Raw genomic sequence first — 20,205 nt, forward strand, 5'->3', positions numbered from 1 at the left:
CACGCGAGTGTTACGTGTGTGGGGCGGGTAGCGGTTTGTCAAGAGTAGATTCTTCGAATTCTCGCGATTTGTTTTGTATCGGCGGAAGCCATGTTTGGGGATGGACTAACGCTGCATTTCAATGAAGTGGTCCGCAGCGTACAGGACTTGCAATCTCGGTGGCCGGTACATCTCCAGGTGCGGCAGTTCAACCAATAGGGGGGGTTGGGGGGGGGGGGAAGAGTTTCACAAAGGCACTACCCCACACACACACACACCTGTTTACCCAGTGGTGTAAATGGTCTTGAGTATAAATTCTGTGGAGCTGCGGGGAGTAGAAGCCCTACCGCCACCAGTGGTGCAAGCGAACAACTTGCAGCACTGCACCTATTTCCCCCCCCCCTCCAGCCGGGGTGAGGAGCGCATACGAGCGCTCTTGGCCAAGAAGAAGAAAAAGAAGAAAAGGCGGAGTGGCGACTGTGCACCCCCCAGCAGGAGGAGCCAAGTTCGCCTCCTGCCCAGGGTCGCCCTGCGACCCACGTCCCCAAATCACACGGTCAGAAACCCCCCCCCCCCCCCCCCCCCCCCCCCCCCCCCCCCCCACCCATCGTGTCTGCCGTGTCACTGCCGCACGTCACATTTGTGAACGCGACTTGCGTGACGATGTTTTCTGGTTTGTCGCGCTCTTCCTCAGGCCGCGCCCTGCACACGTGCACCCCTTGTCCCCGCGCGGCACCGTCACTCCAACCGCTCGCCGGCGCCGTCTGGCCGCTCCCGCGCCACTCCACCGGCACTCCCGGCGGCAGCGCCGCCACTCGGCGTCTCGCTCTCCTGCAAGCGCCCCATGCTCGGCAAGCCGCCGCGTCCTGCCGCGGGCCACGAGCGCGCTGGCGCCAAGCTCTCGCGGTCCGGCGTGCGACACCGCGGGGCTCCGAGCCCGGAGGTGGCGCGCGTGGGCAACCAGGATGGCGCACGGGCAGCAGCGTCACGCGCTATTGCTTTGCACCGGTCTGACAGCAGCAGCTTCTCCTGCTGTGAGTCTTTCTCGCGTTCCCTCGTTCTCTCTCTCGCGTTCTCTCTCTCTCGCGCTCCCTCGTTCTCTCTCGCTCTCTCTCTCGCGCTCTTTGGCACATGCAGACAGAGCGGTGGTCTCTGTGTGGCGCAGGCCTCTCCGACTCGGACCCGGACATCGACGAGCGCCGCTCCGCACCTGCCTGGCCTCCGCACCCCGGGGCCGCCGGGGGGGCCGCCTTCAAGACGCCCACACCGCGGCAGAGGCCTCCTCAGAGGCCCTCTCAGCGGCGGCCCCAGGGGATGACACCGGCGGTGCCGCCCGGTAGCTCCGGGGCCCCTCGGGCCCTTGGGCCACGGGGTCCCGCACGCGAACACGGCCTCTCGTCGGGGCCGCAGTGTTCGGACAGCGAGGGGCCCGTGGACTACTGCCGCTCGGCAGCAGCAGGTTCCCAAAACCTCCACGAGACTCTCTGAGAATGGGGCGGGGGGGGGGGAGCGAGGTCTGTGTGTCTAGTCGTGTTTGGTGTGCGTGTGGATGTTGGGTACTGTGCGTGTGGGGGGAGTGTTTCTGGGAGGTATAGAGTTGTGTCGGGTGTGAGCATTAAAGCTGTCCAGGGGAACTTCGTTTTTGGTGTGAGCGTGTCGGTGTGCCAGGAATGTGTAAAATGTATGGCTGGTGTCAGGGAGTGAGGTAGACGGGAGGTGTGGAATGTACTTGCGTGTTGGTTGTCTGGATCAGAGAATGTGAGCCGATGTCAGACGTATAAGTGTGGTGTCGTGTGCTTTTTGTGGTGTTTGATAATGTGTGTGACTGGGAAATGCACGTGGTTGTGTGCTGGTTTGAGTTTTTTAGTATGACCATTCTGTGTATGTGGGGCAATGTCACTGTATGTGTCTGCGCGTACATGTGTGTGTGCATGCGTGATGGGCCTCTCCTGAGAGGGTAGGAGACTCCTGTGTGTGGTACGGTGTGGAGCAGGATGATGCAGCGTGCCACAACCGGCCTTTGATAATCAAAGCTTCTCACCACCTTGCTTCCCCCCCCCCTTCGCAATGGACTTGGCAACATTTTAACATCGCAAAGCCACATTGGGTATTTAACCTTCGCCTCGCGGGCCATCTTGACTTGAAGACTGAGCTTAAGATGCCGTCTTTTGGTAAATCTCCGGTGGAAGTCGGCAGATTGTGTGGTTTTAGTTTTTAGGAGAGCTCAAGGGAAATTGGCGATGGGCTCAAATCCAGCTCTGGGTGTCTGTTTGGGAGCCCCTGTTTTTCTCGATAAAATTTCTCCTTGGCCAATCAGGTAATTTTTTTAACCTTTTTTAACCTACCCACAATGCCATGTGCCTCGTCCCACAACCCCCTCCCCTGTTCTGTGTCCAGAATTGCTGCCGATTTCCCCCCCCCCCCCCCCCCCCCCGCGTTTGTTTTTTGAAAAATAAAAATCGATCGCCTTGATCGTCGTCATTTGTAAGCGATATGGGGTGGGGGGGTGCACGGATGCCGAGTAATTTCTTCCGCTGTCACGGACCGCTCTCCAATGAACGCAACATCCTTCTGCTTCCTCGCATGGCAATAAAGCTCCTTTCCCTGAAACGTGGCTGCACAGCACCGACCTTGCCCTGACCTTGCGGTTGGGTCACCGTCGCAGGCATGGCGCGCTCTGTCCTGTGATACCGCGTCCCCCCCCCCCCCCCTTGCTTGTGTCGACTGACTGCTGATTGGCGTGCGGTCTCCCACTTCCCCCGGGCGTGATCGGATGACTCGTCGGGATTCGGCGTTTGTTTAAAATGTGAGGATGGCTTTTTGTCTTCGTCTCATTTTTGTGTTGCTTCTCGATTTTTGGTCCACGTCGCCCACCCGCACTGTCTGCTCGAACGCGCAAGCGTGCGAGTTTGCACTGCAGTAGCAGCAGCGAATGAGTTGGCAGTGCGAGTGTGAGAATCGCTTTTTCTAATCGGCGAATCTGTTTTCTGCCTGGAAACGATTCGACATGCAGCAAGTCGCCCCCGTGGCGATTCAATTCAGGAATTGATTATGCATTTATCTCTTAACTCGATGGGACCCGTTTAAATATCACAAGCTCTGTAATCGCCTCCCTGCACACACTATAACGGGGGTGGGACCCCAATGCCCTCCATCCACTCGACAGGCCGAACCATGAGCAGATGAGTTGATCTGGGTTGATGTTTAGACACCCGATTATCGTGTGGCCTGTAGGGTGTGGTGCGTTTGTGTGGGGAGCTGTGGATGCGTGGTGCAGTGCATGCTTGCATGCCCTCTGCACGTTCATGCGCGCACAAACATGCACACTTAAATTTACGTGCGCACCTAAAACGCATGCACCATCTGAAGATGTGTGACATGCACGCATCCACACACACGCTTGCATGCACTCTCGCTTCCACTAACCGGTCCGTACGTGGCTCATCCAAATCTTCTACACTCCACAAAGCGGCATCGGTGCTGCCGATGTCACCAGAGAATGCGAGCCAATATGCCAACGCTCTCGACAACACGCGTCTTCCTCCAGGAAGATTCCACCGGTCGCCGTGCCGGGTTGGATTCGCGCCGCAGACGATGGCCGCAGCCTGCGGTGATGAACGCCGAGTGGTGCCGCCGATTTTTTAATTCTGGCAAAACGATTGATTTGCAGCCAAAGAACATTATCTGCCAACACGATTAATTCTGCCAACTTATTAAATACTTGACCAAACAATTGATTTGGACGTGTCATCAAGCGATTAGTTCCGCCAATCGGAGCGATCGTGGTAGATGACCCCCCCCCCCCCCCCCGCCCGCCCGCACCGGAGGTTTGGTGTGGCGGCAGGGAGTGGAGTTTGGGGAGCCATGGCTCTAACCGCTTCGCTAACACTGCCCTCTCCCCAGCCCTGCCCCCTCCTTCCCCAGCTGTGCCCTATGACCTACTGACCTCTGACCCCTGCGACGCTTGGCTGGTGCGTGGCTGTGAGGTCGGCGTGAACTGCACAGTGTAGGTTTAACCCCTCGCCTCGTTTTGCTGATCGATTGGTTTTGAACGGCATCTCTTCGTTAATTAACGGTGGCGCTAAAATGATGTGGGGTGGGAGGGGGGGCGTGTAGCTGTGGACGAACCCGACCGCCCAAGTTCAATTCCCAGACATAATTAACGTCGGTGGCGAGCAATATGTGAACTGGTCCTGGGCTCCCCCTCCCCCACCCCTCGACCATTGAAGAGAACACTGATAATAATGATACAATGTGTACGTGTTTTGCGTTGTTGTAGAATTGTTGGGTGAAGTGCTCCGTGATTTTAACGCAACGTGGAGCACGTAAAATGTGACCCTTGGCACAAATGTTTTTGGGGATGAATCGGCAGTGGCTCTGCGGATGATGCTGATACTCGACGTGCAGCGATCCCTGCGCTCGGAACTCGAGGCGTCTGTCCGTGTGTAGAAAATCAATGAGCTGCCTGTAATCTGCTTGAGTGGCCCCTGCACCCACCACAACGTCAATCTATTCTGGAGTCAAGCGATGAAACCTGAGGGGAGTGGGCCATGACATGACGAATCCTTATCCATGGCGGCCGGCGAGACGTTAGCTGCCCATGTCTGGGCTTAAAGTCGTACCTGTGTGTCCATGTGTGCTAGTCTGTATGCCTGTCTGTCATAGACACACGTGTGCCTGTACCTAATGTACACTTGTGTCTCCACGGGCCTGTGCACCCATTGGTGCCCTGTGCACCGCTGTATGCCCGATGTGTGCACGCGTCCGTTTGTCGACGTGTACGTGTGTGCATTTCTGATCTCCTCCCCAGGCTGGACCTTCGAGGATGAGGACCACGTGAATGACGGCGATGACGACGACGATGACGACGATGAGAATGTTGGGGGCGGCGGCGGCAGCAGCAGCAGATTGGTGCCAGGCAGGCGGGGGGCGCCGTTCCGACTGGCAGCACCGCCAGGGTTGACTCTGCTCTCTCCGTTCTCCGGGGGCGCCGGCTCCCGCCCCCGCCCCCCGAGATCTGCCCCCCGAGGGCCGGGCCCACACGTTCTGGCAGCCCGGCACGCAGCGCCCGCCAAACTCAAGAGGAGGACCATGGTGCTGCTTGGTAAGTGCACCCCCTGCACAGACGGGACACTGCGGGCGCCACCGCCACACGAGTTGGTCTCCCGCTGCCCACCCCAAGACTCGGCACTGCCTCCCCACCCCTTACCTCTGTTCGATTCCTCCAGCTTTCCCCGCTCCTCTCCATTCTCTGAATAAGAGATTCCTCCAGTCTAAATAAAGATTCTGATCTTCTGCAGGCTTCGATCTCGCCACAGACTTCCGGATGAAGCGATCGTCTCCTGCTGCGACAAACAGGGCCTACGTGGGGGTGGGTGGCCCTCCGCGCGGCCGGGGAGGGGGCGCCGTCACGGGGACCGCCGCTGTGCCGGGCGGCCTCGGCACGGCGCGACCCGCCGGGGGAGTGCCGAGCCGCGCTGTGCCCTGGAAGGCCGCTCCGGCCCGAGCCAAGCTCCCGGGCCGCCCCCATCTCAACGGCGCCGGCAGGATCTGCGCCCGGGGGACCGCGGCCGTGAAGAACGTGGGTCGCGATGGCGACAAGGATCGGGAGGAGGACGAGGACGACGACGACGGGTCCGTATTTGTGAGCCCGCCGAGAAGTTCTGCCGGGAGGCCCGGACGTCCCCCGCTGGGTCGCTCGCAGTCGCTGCCGCTGGGCACGGGACCCGGGACTGGTGGCGCCGGTGTGAGGAAGGGGCGGCCGTGCAAAAGTGGCGGTGGCGGCGGTCACAGCGGGAGCTGCAGTCAGCCGGAGAGGGACGGCAACAAGGTAGGGGGAGCGCGACGGCGGCGCTGCTGTGGTCTGTGAACGCTGCACCGGGGTGCCCAGCCATGGAACACAACGATCGTATAGCACGGGGTGGGGGGGGGGGTGGAGGGCCATAGAGCGTCTGCATGTGGCCGGGTCTCTAAGTGCCATACATAAACGGTCGTCGCGTTTTGTTCGTGGACCAGAAGAGGGCAGTCATCCAGGAGAAGAGAGGCTGCCACTCCCGTGTCGTCTCGCTTGCGCTGCCTGTGCAGAGCGGCGGCGTTGACGCTCGCTCCGTTTTAAATTGGTGGCTGCGCCCCGAGCTCTTGCCACGAGCGTTTGCGCCGTCCGGCAGCCGTGCTTGAGTTTGCATGTTGTCGCTCGCGTCACCGTTAATTTGCGACCGTTCTTTCCGTCCGATTCCTTGTCGCAGAAAAATAAGGCGAAAGTGGCGGACGCCTACGGGGTGTTGGTGAAGGGCCCGATTGCCGTGGCGTCGGTGGGCAGTCCAGGCCGCAGTCGAAGTCGGAGCCTACAGGGCCCGATAGGACGAGTAAGCAACGCATAACAACACCACCGATCACCCCCACCCCCAGTACAGCCTTGAACAGACTGTTGGGGCAAATTTCGTCATCGAGCACCCGTTAAAGCCGGCATATAAAGGGGTCTGTGGTCAATATCATTCCTGGCCACCTTTGTGTCCTCAGTGCTGCTGTTTACACACTGCACCAGATACTCATTTAAAGCGGAGTTGACTTTGGAGATGCCCAGAACTGGTGCACTTATTTGCTACCGATGTTGGTGGCTGTGGGCAAGAATCGAACGTTGGTCGCCGGGTTCGTAGCACGGCACGCTAACGGGCACATGCACGCAGGGGTTCACGTAAGCTTTCGAATGACGCGTCATATTGCAGCGTATGCTGTAGGTCGTGCCGCCCTACAGCGCTTGCCCCAACAGCGTGTTCGGGCTATGCGGGGGATCTTGATCTTGTGTCTCGCTGGCTCCCCTAGGCTCGCCCGCGGCCTGTGAGCCGCCTGCTCAGCAGCTTCCAGGCGGACGTGGATTTCTCCCAGAACAGCTCGTTCTCCGAGGGGGAGGGGGGCAGGGTCCCTGAGCCCAGCGCCACACCAGGTAACATTATGGGGAGGGATGGGGGGGGGGTTCCACTCGTCTGCCCGCCCGCCCGCCTGTGGACCCGGCCTTTGTTTCACAAGGCTGGGGTGGGGGACGGGCACAGTCTGTAAGCAGGATTTGGGTGGAGCCGCACGTATCTCTGTGACGTTAGTTCAGAAAGACTGTTTTTGCGTAGAGGAGCTGTAGCAGAGAGGGGCAAGACCGCTGAGCTGTAGCCGAGGGATGTCGAATGTTCGTTTGGCATCGCTGTGATCGCAATGAGCCTCAGGCACCTGCCCTGGCTCGGAGTAGCCACACAGATGATGCTGCTGCTGCTGCTTGCAGCCACTTTCCACTTACGACCTCCGTCCACCCAGCAGACATCTCCAGTCATCTCCAGTCGCTTGGCGAACTCGCGCGCGTGTGGTTGGGAGCACTCACTGTAACCCTCATTTGTGCCCTCTGACCTTGGTCCACCCTCTGAACCCCCTCGCCCCACGCTTGCCCCGTGTCAGCGCCAGCACCGCGCTCGTGCGTGCTGGACAAGGACGAGCTGTCGGAGGGCCTGCGCGTCCTCATCCCCAAGCCCGACAAGCTGCTCTACGCGGGGCACGTGCAGATCCTGCACCCGCCCGACGTGTACGCGCCCGCACCGCCCGCACCCATGCAGCCGTGGTGCCACCACAAACATTGCCACCGCCACCAAACACTTGGCGCAACCGGCGCAAGGGCATCACAAAAGCAACCGCCAGAAACTCCTGCTGATAATACCACCATCGCCGACACCGCCAGCAGCACCACAAGTGCCACCGCAACTTAGCACCCGCTGTGCGCGCGTGTTGCCGCAGGTACGGTGTGGTGATCGAGGGGGAGCGTGGGAACCGCCCGAGGATCTACTCACTCGAGCAGCTCCTACAGGAGGCGGTGAGTAGTACCGCAACACCGCTATGCTCACCGTGATATACAGCTACAGTGATGCTGGGACACGCGCCACATGATGTGGTGGGGCGGCGATGATTGCTTCCCCGTTTCCTTCTCTCCCTACGTCTCCTGTTCCTGCGTCCACTCTGTCCCCGTGTCTCGTGTTTAGATCGTGGACGTGAAGCCGCCCTCCTCGCGCTGTCTCCCACCCGACACGCGCGTCTGTGCCTACTGGAGCCAGCAGCACCGGTGCCTCTACCCGGGCACCGTCACCAGGGGTGAGCAAGGGTGGGACGAGCGTGACGACGTGTGTGAGATCCAGAGTGGATGTGGGAAGTGACCGAGTTTTGTCTGCGACGGGGCCACCGCTGGGTTCGAGTCCAACCGGCGGCCGCCTGTGGTTACCTGGGTTCTCCAGCGGAGCTAGTCGACGGGCCTGGCAGCCAAAGCTTGCTACAAACCAAACCATAGCATTCAATTTTGTTTTGAACTTTAGTTTAATTACGGACGTCGATTTGGCAGTCGTGCGACCAAACCGAGCCGTCCGTAGTGAGGCGGTTGGGACAATGCTGCCTCTCCTGTGCCTACCAGAGGTCAGAAATGTGACGGATCTCACGGATCTGCAAGATTTTTGGGTGGATTCTTAGTATCGTGAGGACGCGAAACAGATCGCCCAATTGGGATCACATCATGGGGAGAAAAGACAAATGAGTGACTGCAGCAGAACCCCCTGTCCGACACGTTCGGCTGTGGAATACGATTCGCAAGAGCAGGAGGACTCGGTGCCAGCCTCGCCGATTTCGTTCGCAAGCGTGTTTTGTTTAATTGCCGTGCCGTCGTTTTGGCGCTTGGCAGATGGCTCGAGCAGCGACGAGGAGGACGATGAGGAGGAGGAGGAACGCGCCTTCGTGACGGTCGAGTTTGACGATGGCGACACGGGGAAGATTCCGATCTCGCACATCCGCCTCCTTCCGCCCGACTACACCATCCAGTGTGAGTACCACTGACACGCTTCCGGGAAACTCAACCAGGACACATGGTGAGCTGGAAAGCCATGCCCCGTCTTCGCAGCCTACTTTCATACAGCCACACGCCCACTCTGCCACGAGCACCACCCTCTGCTTGATTAGCTCCGCCCTCTTACCATGTTTATGAGGTCTGGCACAAGGCAAGAGCATTGCAAAATGGTGACAAACTCCGCTTTGATAAAAGCTTCGGAGAGACACTAAAACGTAGGGACCTGGCCAATTCGGGATGTATGGTAGCTGGAATTTCTCGCCGGTTTTGGTTCAGATTTTTGTCCCTGGTTTTGACTGTAATGATACGAGCGCCAGCGCATGTATCCCACCTGCCCCCCCCCCTATCCCCACCTCCCCCTCCGAATCCCCGCGCAGGTGCCGAGGCCTCGCCAGCACTACTCGTCCCAACCGCCGTCGTACGCCGCCCACGCAAGCCGTCTGGTGACACAAGGGAAGGGGGCGGTCCGGCAATCTGCCAGCCGGCCAATCAGCACGGCCCCCAGCGCAGGGGCAAAGGTCGCGCCAGTGTGGAGCCTTCCTCCCCGCCCGCCACAGCCCCCACCCCAACCCCTGCCCCCATTCTGGTCCCCACAGTGGGGCCCCCCGGGGAGCCGCCACCCAGCAAGGTGAAAGGTCGTGGACGGCCTCCTGGCAAGGTGCCAACCGGTGAGTATTTCATATTTATATTTGAGGCTGAAATAGATTCCATGTGATTTCATCGGCAGGGCGGTGGATTCCGCAGGATTTAGTAAAGCTTCTGATCATGCTCTCTTAGAAGAAGCACAGCGGCTCCCTCCAGGATGGAAAAACTAAAATCCCATAAATGCGACCGAGCGCCAGCTTGAGTTGACTCCAGTTGGCTTTCCATAGAAACAAAATGTTAGCCAACTTGCAGTAGCCCACGAAGGTATATCGTCTCTCAGTTTGCTCAAACTAATGTCTGTCTTATTATTGCAGTGATCCTAACACGTCCACCCATGTGAGTAACAAACCTGACCAAAAGGCAAGATAACGAACGTGGGCTGTGTCTGCAAACGAGGCGTCACTCATCACAGAAACGATGCCCGTGCCGATTCTCATCCCCAGAGGGCGGAGTGGCTGGGAGTGGCGACGCGAGGCCCACCGACTCGCCGCCTGACGACGCGCCGACTGGCTCGGAGCCTCGGGAGAAGCGGCCGCCCCCTGCAGGGGCCCATGGGGCCCGCGGTGCTGTCCCCCGGCCCCGCGCGGACCCCGACCGTCGGCGGGGCCCACCGCTCCGACCCGCCGGCCCTCCCGGCCGGGCCCCCCTCTCGCCCACGTCCTTGTTCGGGGCTTCGCTCTCCGTGGACACCTTCGAGAGTCTCACCGCCGGCGCCTTCTCGGTGTACCTTGGCGGCGGCGGCGGAATTCGCGGCGGCCGCGGCGGGAGCGGTCGTGCCGAAGGCGGCGGTGCCGGCTCCGCCGTAGGGCGTCCCGGTGCTTGCCGACGTGCCCGGCGGGGCACAGACGAGGAGCCGCTGGTGAAGTTGGACCACGAGGGCGTCACGTCGCCCAAGAGCAAGAAGACCAAGGCCATGATGATGATGATGACGACGACGGCAGTGGCGGTCGGCAGCGACGGAGGTGCGCAGCGGTTTGCCAGCGGCGTGCGGCTAGCAGCGCCGTCCACCTCGTCTGGCGCTAGCGGAGGACGCCCGCGCCTTGGCCCAATCAGGAAAGCCTCGCCTGCGCAAAAGCCACAGCCGATGGTCACTGTTCCCACCGCCACTGCCGGCAGGGATAATGTTGTTGCCACCTCCGTTCCCGCTGCTGCCGCCGCTACCACCGGCACCACCGCCAGGGCTCCGAGGCCTGGTGATGCCGGCAGTGGTGCTGGCGGCGCTGGCGGCAGTGGCGCTGGTGGCGGCGCTGGCGGTAGTGGCGCTGTTGGCGGCAGTGGTGTTTGCCCAAAGAGTGGTCGGAAGGCGGAGGACTGGAAGGAAATCTCGAGGACGGAGGAAAGCGAGCTGAGCAGCAGCTCCGAGTCTGATTCGGGCGCAAGCCAGGCTGGCGCGACGTCCGCTCGGAAACACAAGCCCGGAGCCAAGCGCTGCTCGCACTCCTCCTCCTCCAGCTCCTCCTCGTCGTCAACATCGTCGTCAACGTCGTCGTCGTCGTCATCGACCTCGTCCGCCGGCGACTCGTCTCGCTCCACTGCCACCTCGTCGTCATCCGAGGAGGACTCTTCCTACAGCTCCGGCGAGGAGGTGGAGGAAGCGGAGGAGGTTGAGGAAATGGAGGAGGTGAAAGAAGGTGGCAATGTCCAGCCCAGCCCTCCCACTCTTCCCCAGGTGGCACAGGCAGCCGAGGTCCAAGCTTCGGCACCAGTACGGGCCCAAACACTGGCCAAGGTTTCGGCTGGTGGTGGTGGCAAAGGCGTAGGCGGTGGTGGGGGTAATGGTGGTGGTGGTGGTGGTGGCGGGGGCTACAGTGGTGGCAATGGTGGGGGTGCCGATGGTGGTGGCAGTGGAGCTGGTGGTGGTAGTGGTGGCTCCATTGGTGGCGACGGTGGCGGTGGCACCGGCAGCAGTGGCTCTGGCAGTGGTGGCGGTGGCACCGGCAGCAGTGGCTCTGGCAGTGGTGCTGGTGGCGCCGGCGGTCCTGGTGGCAGTGGCAGTGGTGGGTCTGGAGGGGGCGGTGGTGGTGGTGGTGGTGGCAGTAGTGGCACTGGTGATGGTGGTGGTGGTGGTGGCGGCTCCGGTGATCGGGGGGGCGGCCGGGCCCGGGGCCGTCGGCGCGAGGGAGTGCACCTCCCTACCACCAAGGAGCTGGTGAAGCGCCAGCGGCTGCCATCCGTGGAGAACCGGCCCAAGATCTCGGCCTTCCTGCCCGCACGCCAACTGTGGAAGTGGTCCGGGAAGCCGACCCAGGTGAGCGCCGGTGTTGGCGGTCTCGCGGCGCCGCCGTCCACGCCGCGTGCTTCGTTGCGTATCGTCGTGCCACGTCACTCACGTGTGCGTCTGTATGTATGTTGAACTTGTTTCGCACCGTACGTAGCCAACCGTGCTAATTGGAGGTGTATCTCCGTGCTTCCCCCAGCGGCGTGGGCTCAAGGGCAAGGCACGCAAGCTGTTCTACAAGGCGGTGGTGCGCGGCAAGGAGACGATCCGCGTGGGCGACAGCGCGGTCTTCCTGTCGGCCGGGAGGCCCAACCTGCCCTACATAGGCCGCATCCAGAGCCTGTGGGAGTCGTGGGGCAGCCACATGGTGGTGCGCGTCAAGTGGTTCTACCACCCCGAGGAGACCAAGTTGGGCACACGACACCGCGACGGCAAGGTAGGGGGCGCGCGCCACAACTACGGGGGGCACTGCACTCCTGCAGTCACCAAGGCACGTGTACCCGCGTGCGTGCGTGCTTGTGTCGCATGGGCTATATGGAGGGGGGGGGTCTTTGTCGTTGTGTGTGGTGTGGAGCAGCAAGCCTTGTACCAGTCGTCGCACCTGGACGAGAACGACGTTCAGACCATCTCGCACCGCTGCCTCGTGGTGGCGCACGAGCAGTACGCCCAGATGGTGCTCACCAAGCGCTACCAGAACAGCGAGGACCTCTACTACCTGGCCGGCTCCTACGACCCCACCACCGGCATGGTGCTCAACCCCGACGGCGTGCCCGTCATCTGCTGACAGGCCCGGCGATGGCGGCGGAGGCCACGAGTGGCGGCGGTGGCTACGATTGGCGGCGGTGGCTGCGGCGGCGATGGCAACGACGCCACCGGTGGCGGCGCAGTGGATTTGTAGTCGGGCACGCCCAGCGGCCCCTTCCCCGCGATGCCCGCTCTCGCTGTCCCTTCGTGGCTCGTGCCACCACTGCTCCGCTGCCACTTGCGGCATCGACCGGCGCGGTCCGGAAACGGCAAATGCAGCGTGGGACTGCGTCTGCGTCTGCGACTGCGAGACGTGGTGCCGGTGGTGCCGTACGTGCGTGTGGAAGCCCGGCAGGGCGATACGGAGTGTGCGTGGGGGGGCGATGCCCATCCACCCACGGGTGACGATAGCTACGTCGTTGCCAACAGGGCCCTTGCACGGGGCCCCCAGTGAGCCATCCCCCTTCCCCCCCCACTGGTCACGTCTCTGCGAGGTTGGAGCCGCGTGCGGGTGTGAAACGACGCTTGCTCGTTGCGCCGCGTTCGTCTCGCCTGGGGGCCTTTGGTGGTGGAAGGGGGGGCAGCAGGAAGGGTCCAGAGACCCCCCCCCCCTTTCCACAGGCTCGGGGTCCCCACACCCCCTCTCTAGCCGAAATGATTGTGAGAGCGGCAGTGGTGGGGGAAGAGGGTCGTGGTCACCGTTGATGATGGTGATGAGCCGAGCCGGCTGCTGCGTGACTTGAAGAAGTGAGCGAGTGGTGGAATGCGGTTAGCGAAGGGGGGGTACCGAGTGTGCGAGTGGTTGGGTTGCTGGATAAGTAGGTGGGCGGTTGAATTAATTTGATTGGGTGAGTGATTGCGTGGGTGTGCCTGTACGAACGATGAGAGAGAGAGAACGTGGTTGGGTGAGTAGCTGGGTGTGAGTGAGCGAGGTAGACGAGTGAGATGTCTCGGAGGGAGTAAGAGAACCCTTCAATAGCTTTAGTGGACCAGACAAGCGAATGAGATACTTGTACCAGCAAATATGATCGTATTTGATTTAGTTTTTAAATTTCTCGCAGTCAGGGTGGAACACATGAGCAAGCAGGCATGTGTGTGGCCTTGTATATATACACGTATATAGAGCACTTAAACCACACACACACACACACGTGTACTTGCACGCCCTCCTTCAAGGATGCCTCAAACCTTGTCTCACGTCAGCAGAGGTGGCGGCACCTTCATTGACGTGGAAGTTGGAGCAGGAAGGTCCTGTGTGGAGTTTGGGTAACGTTTGCTCAGACTGTACTTTGAATAGAGCCATCAATGCTGGCATTTATCCTCGATGGTTTCTGCAAGATGGTGGTGGCGAAGGACGATGATGGTGATGGAGGTCATGGGGATGGGATGATGATGGAGCACACATTGACGATGTGACTCGCCATCCTAAAGCCCCCCCCACGCATCTCTACAGGGGTTGAAGCTGCTGAACGTGATGACGATGGTAGTCCACAATTAGCAATGTAACCACCTTTTTTTAATTTTACCTTTTTACAATATAAACAATATTATCGTGGTGTTACTGTAATAGGTAGCAGTAAACGGTCTGCGAAGGTATTTACGCAAATAATGTTTAAGTCCGTGTCATAATTCCAGTATAACGATCGCTAAGATAATTTGCGCGAATGTATTCACACTAGCGGATAGGACGCCGCCGCAAGTGTTAAGCTAACGGTACACGTGTACTGTCTGTGTACTGCATTTTTATATATATATATAATCTCATAGATGTATATACGTCCAAGTACTCAAGTTTATTTTGTTTTAACCAGGTGAGAACTCGAAGAGACCGGGGGTAGGAGAGTCTCCATTTGGCGCAAGAGTGAAGCTGGAGGTGGCATTAGTCCACTGCGTGTGGCATCCCACTTGATGAAATTTGCGGTGTCACTTTTTTTCGAATTCGGAAAAAAAAATTGATGGCGTGCGCGCCCGCAGCAGTAATTGTGGCGGCCGCTGGGTCGCCACCGCTGGGTTACCGCTGGAGGCCGCCCCCCGTTCTGTGAGGCCCACGTTCCCAGGGAAGCGGCAGCAGCTGTAATGGTTTAGTTTGCCCCTATCGTTGTTTAGCGCAGGGCAGTCTCGCGACACTTTATCAAGTGGGCCCTTGCCCTAAAACGTTTCGCCAACTACCCCCCCCCCCCCTCCCTTGAGAGCGAGTGTGCCGCTGGTGGCGAATTTTGCGTATCGGAGGAAAAGGCCCCAAGACCCCGGAGAAACCCCTCTGTGTGCGAGGGGATGGTTCCTAAAAAGTCAGGGCAGTCCTGCTGTGTGCACGTGCTGTAGGGGTGTGCACCGCCTACTTGGCTGTCCCCGTTCCCACCCATCCGAGGCTGCCCTCGGGTCAGGTTCACGGCCTTGGATTCCTCCGCGGCCGCGGGTCACGTGGGGTAGCAGAAGAGAACAAATGGGAGCAATGTAAATTGGGAGTGTTTGGGGGAGCATGTGGAAACAGTGCGAACATGGGAGTAGTAATCTCCCACCCCGGGGGAGCGGAGAGGTACCCAGTGATGAGATTGTTTATGTGACGATGACGATGATTACGATGTTGATATTGTTTTTTTTCCTTGTGCCCTGAGACCAAAAGAATGTAAAATGAGGATGTGAGTTGGAGGGGGGGGGGGGAAGATGGGGAGGGTGAGTTCTGCAAGGTGTTTCTGGTGCGACTCATTCACGAATGAATTAATGCTGCACAATCTGTCATCCTCGTCTCCCTCCCCACTCGCCCGTCTCGGAGCCGTGCGGTACCTGTGCCAGGCTAGGTGTCCTCTCGCTCACCTGCTCGACTGCAGGGTTCCTCCAACTCCCACTCCTTGCGTGCCCCATCACGGTCCGGTTTCCACGTTCACCGAACTAGACTCTTCTCGATTACAAACCCAAGACGATGCAAGCGATATATTGCGCCTGATGATTGCTGAACACTTTCCACGTTGGTGCTCGTTCTAATTGATGTTAAGTAGACAACTCCTAACCGATATCTGCCCTTGCACATTAAAAAAATCCCATCGGCTAAACGGCCTACTGGGAGTGCATAATTTCATCAGCATTGGTTACACAAGCTAACCTGGAACGGCTTTGATATTTGGTGTCTCATCAGCAGAGTCTTATCAGGCAGGCTTGCCGAAACCAATGCTGGTTAACAGGCAAGATGGTCTATCGGCGAGGACCTCCCTCGGACAGGGGGTCCTAGTTGCCCGCAAAACCACGCACTGTGCCGCACGGCTCTCCACAACACCAAGTGATCGCTAGCGGGGTCGTCGTTTAGCAATCGTATCGGGCACGTGACGTCTCGGGTTGAGATCGGTGTGATTGTTCCCCGTGGGGGCCGGTGCGGCGGGCGGCCCGGAGCGACGCTGTGGTGTCCTCACGTGGACGCGCCGCTTGGCTCTGGGGAGCGCGAACGACGCTGCGGCTACCCCACACGATGCCTGCGACTCGAGCACTTAACCCCCCCCCTCCTCCTCCTCTCCCCACCCACCACCACCCCCCCCCCGGGGGAGAGTTTGTATTTTTGTAGGCGAACCATGGCGGTGGCGGCATCAATAAACCCGAGAGAGCGACGCGTGTGGAGCCTCGAGTGAGTGTGCGCGCGCGTGCGTCCGGCTGCCCACGACGACCACGGCAACCACCATTCGGCTCCGCTCCATTGAATCGGAAAGGGTTTTATTCGCCATGAAAAGTTCGCACAGACAAGGAATTTACTTCGGCAGGAAGGTGCATACATTCAACATATAGGAATCTTAAATAAGTGGTGTACAAGTCTAACTATACTAAAGGTACAAAGTCTAACTAATACTAAGGAGCTAAAGTATGTAATAATTGAATTAAAAACAATATACAATATCTATAATATGCAATATAAAATTACAAAAATGCAAATAGGGTAACAAAGTGCAAATATGACAGGGTGTCATTGTACAGATATATTGTTAAAGAACACGATCCGACACCACCAGTTTACCCCCCCCCCCGCCCCCAATGTCGATCGATTCGTAATTTCCTCCGCATCCGCGACGCTGCTGCTGTTGCTTCCTTCTCGACTGGCTGCGATCTCTCCAATTTGTCCTACGCCCCCCCCCCCACAATGCAACCTCTTGGCTAGAATATTAAAATTCGGTAGAAATTCTTCCCAGTGCACCACGCCCGCTCATACGAGCCATTTGTCTGCATCTCATCCGTCCGTCCTCGGTCACTGCTTCTCCAGACTCCTCCTCGCGTGCAGTGAAGATGCGGTTGTGTCATCTCGCTCGTCAATTTAATTGGAGCAAAATTAGATTTCGAGGATTCCTTGGCTCTTCCGATGGCCAATGACGAGTGCACGTTTTTAACTCTTGCCATAATCGGCCGAGAGACTTTTTGCCGGTCGATTGCAATCTTTTCTTCAAGCCGGATGGTATCTCAAGCTTTCCACGGGGACCTCAAAAATCTAATCGTCTGCCACAAGCCGCTTTGCTGTGCACCCTAATTGGTTGCCTTCTAGAAAAAAAGAAATACATAGACGTAATATTGATATAATGCACGTGTAATAAGCGGTCTGGCTGGGCAGTGATGTGGTCCAGAGGGCAGTGCGTTCACCGCTCGCTGTCGAGGTCCACTTACAATCTGGTGGGCTGTCCTGATTAATACCGTGGGTGTATTCGCCGTAAAACATGCGCCTCATGCTTCAGAGTGGATGTCAAGGACCCCCTCGCGTCACTGAGAAGAATACGGCGTTGCTTGCTAGCATCATCCAAATTTGGCAAATTACAAAAATGACCTACAACGCACCGCAAACTGCTGTTAGGTCACCTCGCCCCGCTCCTTTGAAGCGGCCATCCTAAGGGAACAGGCGTCCTTCAGCTCAAAGCGCAGCACATTGAGGCGGGAGTCGAGAAGAAACAGAAAACAGGGGGCTGCATTTATTGACTTCTCGGCGGCATGTGGCACCGGTGTGGCGAGACGGCCTCATGCTGGCCAAGGTCGGTCCATACTGCTCTCTCTCGCACCTGCTGGGAAACCATCGTGACCAATGTCTGGCACAAAAAGCCACATTTACCAAGCTGCAGCATGTACAAAATTATTTTTTACGGGGACTGCAAGATCCGACCATGTCCGCCCAGCGCTCGCTGAGCTGCATTGGATTCTGGTTGCCGAACGAATAAATGTATAAGTAAAGTCACGTAGGTATAAAATAAATTAAATCACGACGTTTCGGGCGCAACACAAGCGCCCGTCATCAGGTGGGACAACCACAGCCAGAGACAATTGCTTGTGTTACGCCCGAAACGTCGTGATTTAATTTATTTAATGTTATACCTACGTGACTTTACTGAAAGAACCACGGAAACTTCAAATCTAGAATACATTTATAAGGTCGCACATTCGTGGCAAGAACCACGATACATTGCTGATTTCGTCAAGTAGCACAAGCCATCGTATAAACTCCGGTCATCCTCGTGGTGCCTTTTTGGCTAACCATCGAACAAAGACGGTCACTGCATCGCACGCTTTCAGACACGTCTGGAACATTCTGATAGGAGGAAGCCACTGGAGCAATGCACTTTTAAATGTAAACTGTAAACTAATTTCTTTAGAACTGCTTTGTGTTTAGTTGTCTTTCCCCCGTGCCTCCGATTAACACGGTTGGCTACGTACGGTATGAAAGAAGTTCAACGGTACATACAACAACAGACACCGCATCCACATTGGGAATAAACGTCAGCTGCCCACCGGATTCCCGACGCGGGCGACATGCCAGACACAACATCACGGAAACCCATGGGAACCTCATTTGCCAGTAAAAATATGAGAATTCGTTTTTTACCCTTCTATCTGGCAACAAAACTGACACCTTTTTACAAGGAGTCATGTTTGCATAGACCACAATACCTGCAGTCATAATACAAACAAAAGACATAACTGGTGCATTGTCTTTGAGTTGTGCGCCTTTTGGCGTCATCTGGTCCAACCCATGTGAGACTAGGCTCTAAGGAAAGCTGTCTCGGGTGTGGACCAATCAACTTCAACGACAGTGCACATTATCAGAGTTATGTCTTTTGTTTGTATTATGACTGCAGATATTTCGGTCTATGCACACATGACTCCTTGTAAAAAGGTGTCAGTTTTGTTGCCAGATAGAAGGGTAAAAAACCAATTAACATCACGGAAGTTTAGATACGCGGACAATCTGGCCACAGGACGGTCACATCGGCCGCATGAGATGATGAAGCCATCCACAACCTCGCCGCCAGAGGCCTTGGATTGGCTACAGAACTTTGATATAAACATTTGAACAACTTGCTGCTCCCCTGCAATAGGTCTCTTATCCTGTAGAAAACCATAGGACAGAAGATCTGCAAAGTCTCGCAAATGTGTCACAAACGGTGCCTCCCGCCCCCCCGCCAGAGGAAACAAGAAGATGCTTGGTGTAGACGGCACTTTGCTTCGTTCATCATTTCGTTTTTTTCTTCAATGCTTTGCTTTATGTGCCCCCCCCTCCCCCTTTTTTTTTAAATGAAAGATTTCACGAAAGATGATCTCTCTCTTCACCTGCGTGTTTTTATATTGGCAATCGCCCGCGTCGGTACCAGTTTAAATGCTGTATATTTGGAGTTTGCGTGTCTCTCTCTCTCTCCCCGTGGTCACTATTATTTAAAGAGCTAATTTAATTCTAGATTTGAAGCTTTCGTGACTGCAAGGATTCATATTCTTAGGTTTTTTCGGTAAAGTCACGTAGGTAAAACATTTTTTTAAAATTAAAATTACCTGAAGACGGAAGCTTGTGTTGCCTCCGAAACGTCGTTATTTTTATTTTATTTTTATTTTACTTTTATTAATTTTAAATTTTTTTACCTACGTGTGACTTTACCGAAAAAACCTAAGAATATAAAGCTACATTTCGATTTAAAGCTTTCGTGACTGCAGGGATTCATCTTCTTGGTTCTTTCGGTAAAGTCACGTAAGAACCAAAGAACCAAGAAAATATAAAGCTAATTTAATGTATTTAAATCAGATTGAATGGCATTAATTCTAGATTTGAAGCTTTCGTGACTGCAAGGATTCATATTCTTAGGTTTTTTCGGTAAAGTCACGTAGGTAAAACATCAAAATTAATAAAAAAAATAAAATAAAATAAACATCACGACGTTTGTTGCCTCCGAAACGTCCTGATCTTTATTTTATTTTATTTTTATTAATTTTGATGTTTTACCTACGTGACTTTACCGAAAAAACCTAAGAATACAGATTGAATATAGACTTGAAATGGGCGTGGCTCCGGAACGACAACGCCCACAACGGGGCGGGTCCTACGTCATGACCACGCCCACACGACGACGCCCATAAAAGGAGCGGGACACGTCGATGGCCACCACCTTCAAAGGAGGCGGGGTGTCGCTATGACAACGCCTACAAAAGGGGGAGGAGCTTCAACGGCCACGCCCATAAAAGGAGCGGGACACGTCGATGGCCACCACCTTCAAAGGAGGCGGGGTGTCGCTATGACAACGCCTACAAAAGGGGGAGGAGCTTCAACGGCCACGCCCATAAAAGGAGCGGGACACGTCGATGGCCACCACCTTCAAAGGAGGCGGGGTGTCGTTATGACAACGCCTACAAAAGGGGGAGGAGCCTCAACGGCCACGCCCATAAAAGGAGCGGGACACGTCGATGGCCACCACCTTCAAAGGAGGCGGGGTGTCGTTATGACAACGCCTACAAAAGGGGGAGGAGCCTCAACGGC

General features: G+C 57.0%; 1 protein-coding gene across 4 annotated transcripts in view; it reads left to right on the forward strand.

Moving 5' to 3' along the window:
- LOC133345920 (trinucleotide repeat-containing gene 18 protein-like) overlaps nt 1-16,062 on the forward strand; it is a 40,440-nt gene extending 24,378 nt beyond the window's left edge. For 3 of the 4 annotated variants that reach the window (XM_061557050.1, XM_061557060.1, XM_061557067.1), the window contains exons 14-28: nt 388-535; nt 674-1,013; nt 1,145-1,438; nt 4,790-5,083; nt 5,280-5,809; nt 6,225-6,344; nt 6,802-6,922; nt 7,420-7,543; nt 7,753-7,828; nt 7,995-8,103; nt 8,681-8,818; nt 9,220-9,510; nt 9,931-11,735; nt 11,905-12,141; nt 12,283-16,062. In XM_061557050.1, coding sequence (XP_061413034.1) covers nt 388-535; nt 674-1,013; nt 1,145-1,438; nt 4,790-5,083; nt 5,280-5,809; nt 6,225-6,344; nt 6,802-6,922; nt 7,420-7,543; nt 7,753-7,828; nt 7,995-8,103; nt 8,681-8,818; nt 9,220-9,510; nt 9,931-11,735; nt 11,905-12,141; nt 12,283-12,489 — 4,834 coding nt within the window. In that variant the 3' untranslated portion in view covers nt 12,490-16,062. The remainder of the gene's footprint in view (nt 1-387; nt 536-673; nt 1,014-1,144; nt 1,439-4,789; nt 5,084-5,279; nt 5,810-6,224; nt 6,345-6,801; nt 6,923-7,419; nt 7,544-7,752; nt 7,829-7,994; nt 8,104-8,680; nt 8,819-9,219; nt 9,511-9,930; nt 11,736-11,904; nt 12,142-12,282) is intronic. The other variant, XM_061557076.1, reaches the window with a different exon arrangement.
- The last annotated feature ends 4,143 nt before the right edge of the window (nt 16,063-20,205 follow it).

The sequence above is a fragment of the Lethenteron reissneri genome, chromosome 3 (assembly GCF_015708825.2).
Source record: "Lethenteron reissneri isolate LAM-NWPU_2019-01 chromosome 3, ASM1570882v1, whole genome shotgun sequence".
Taxonomy (NCBI): domain Eukaryota; kingdom Metazoa; phylum Chordata; class Hyperoartia; order Petromyzontiformes; family Petromyzontidae; genus Lethenteron; species Lethenteron reissneri.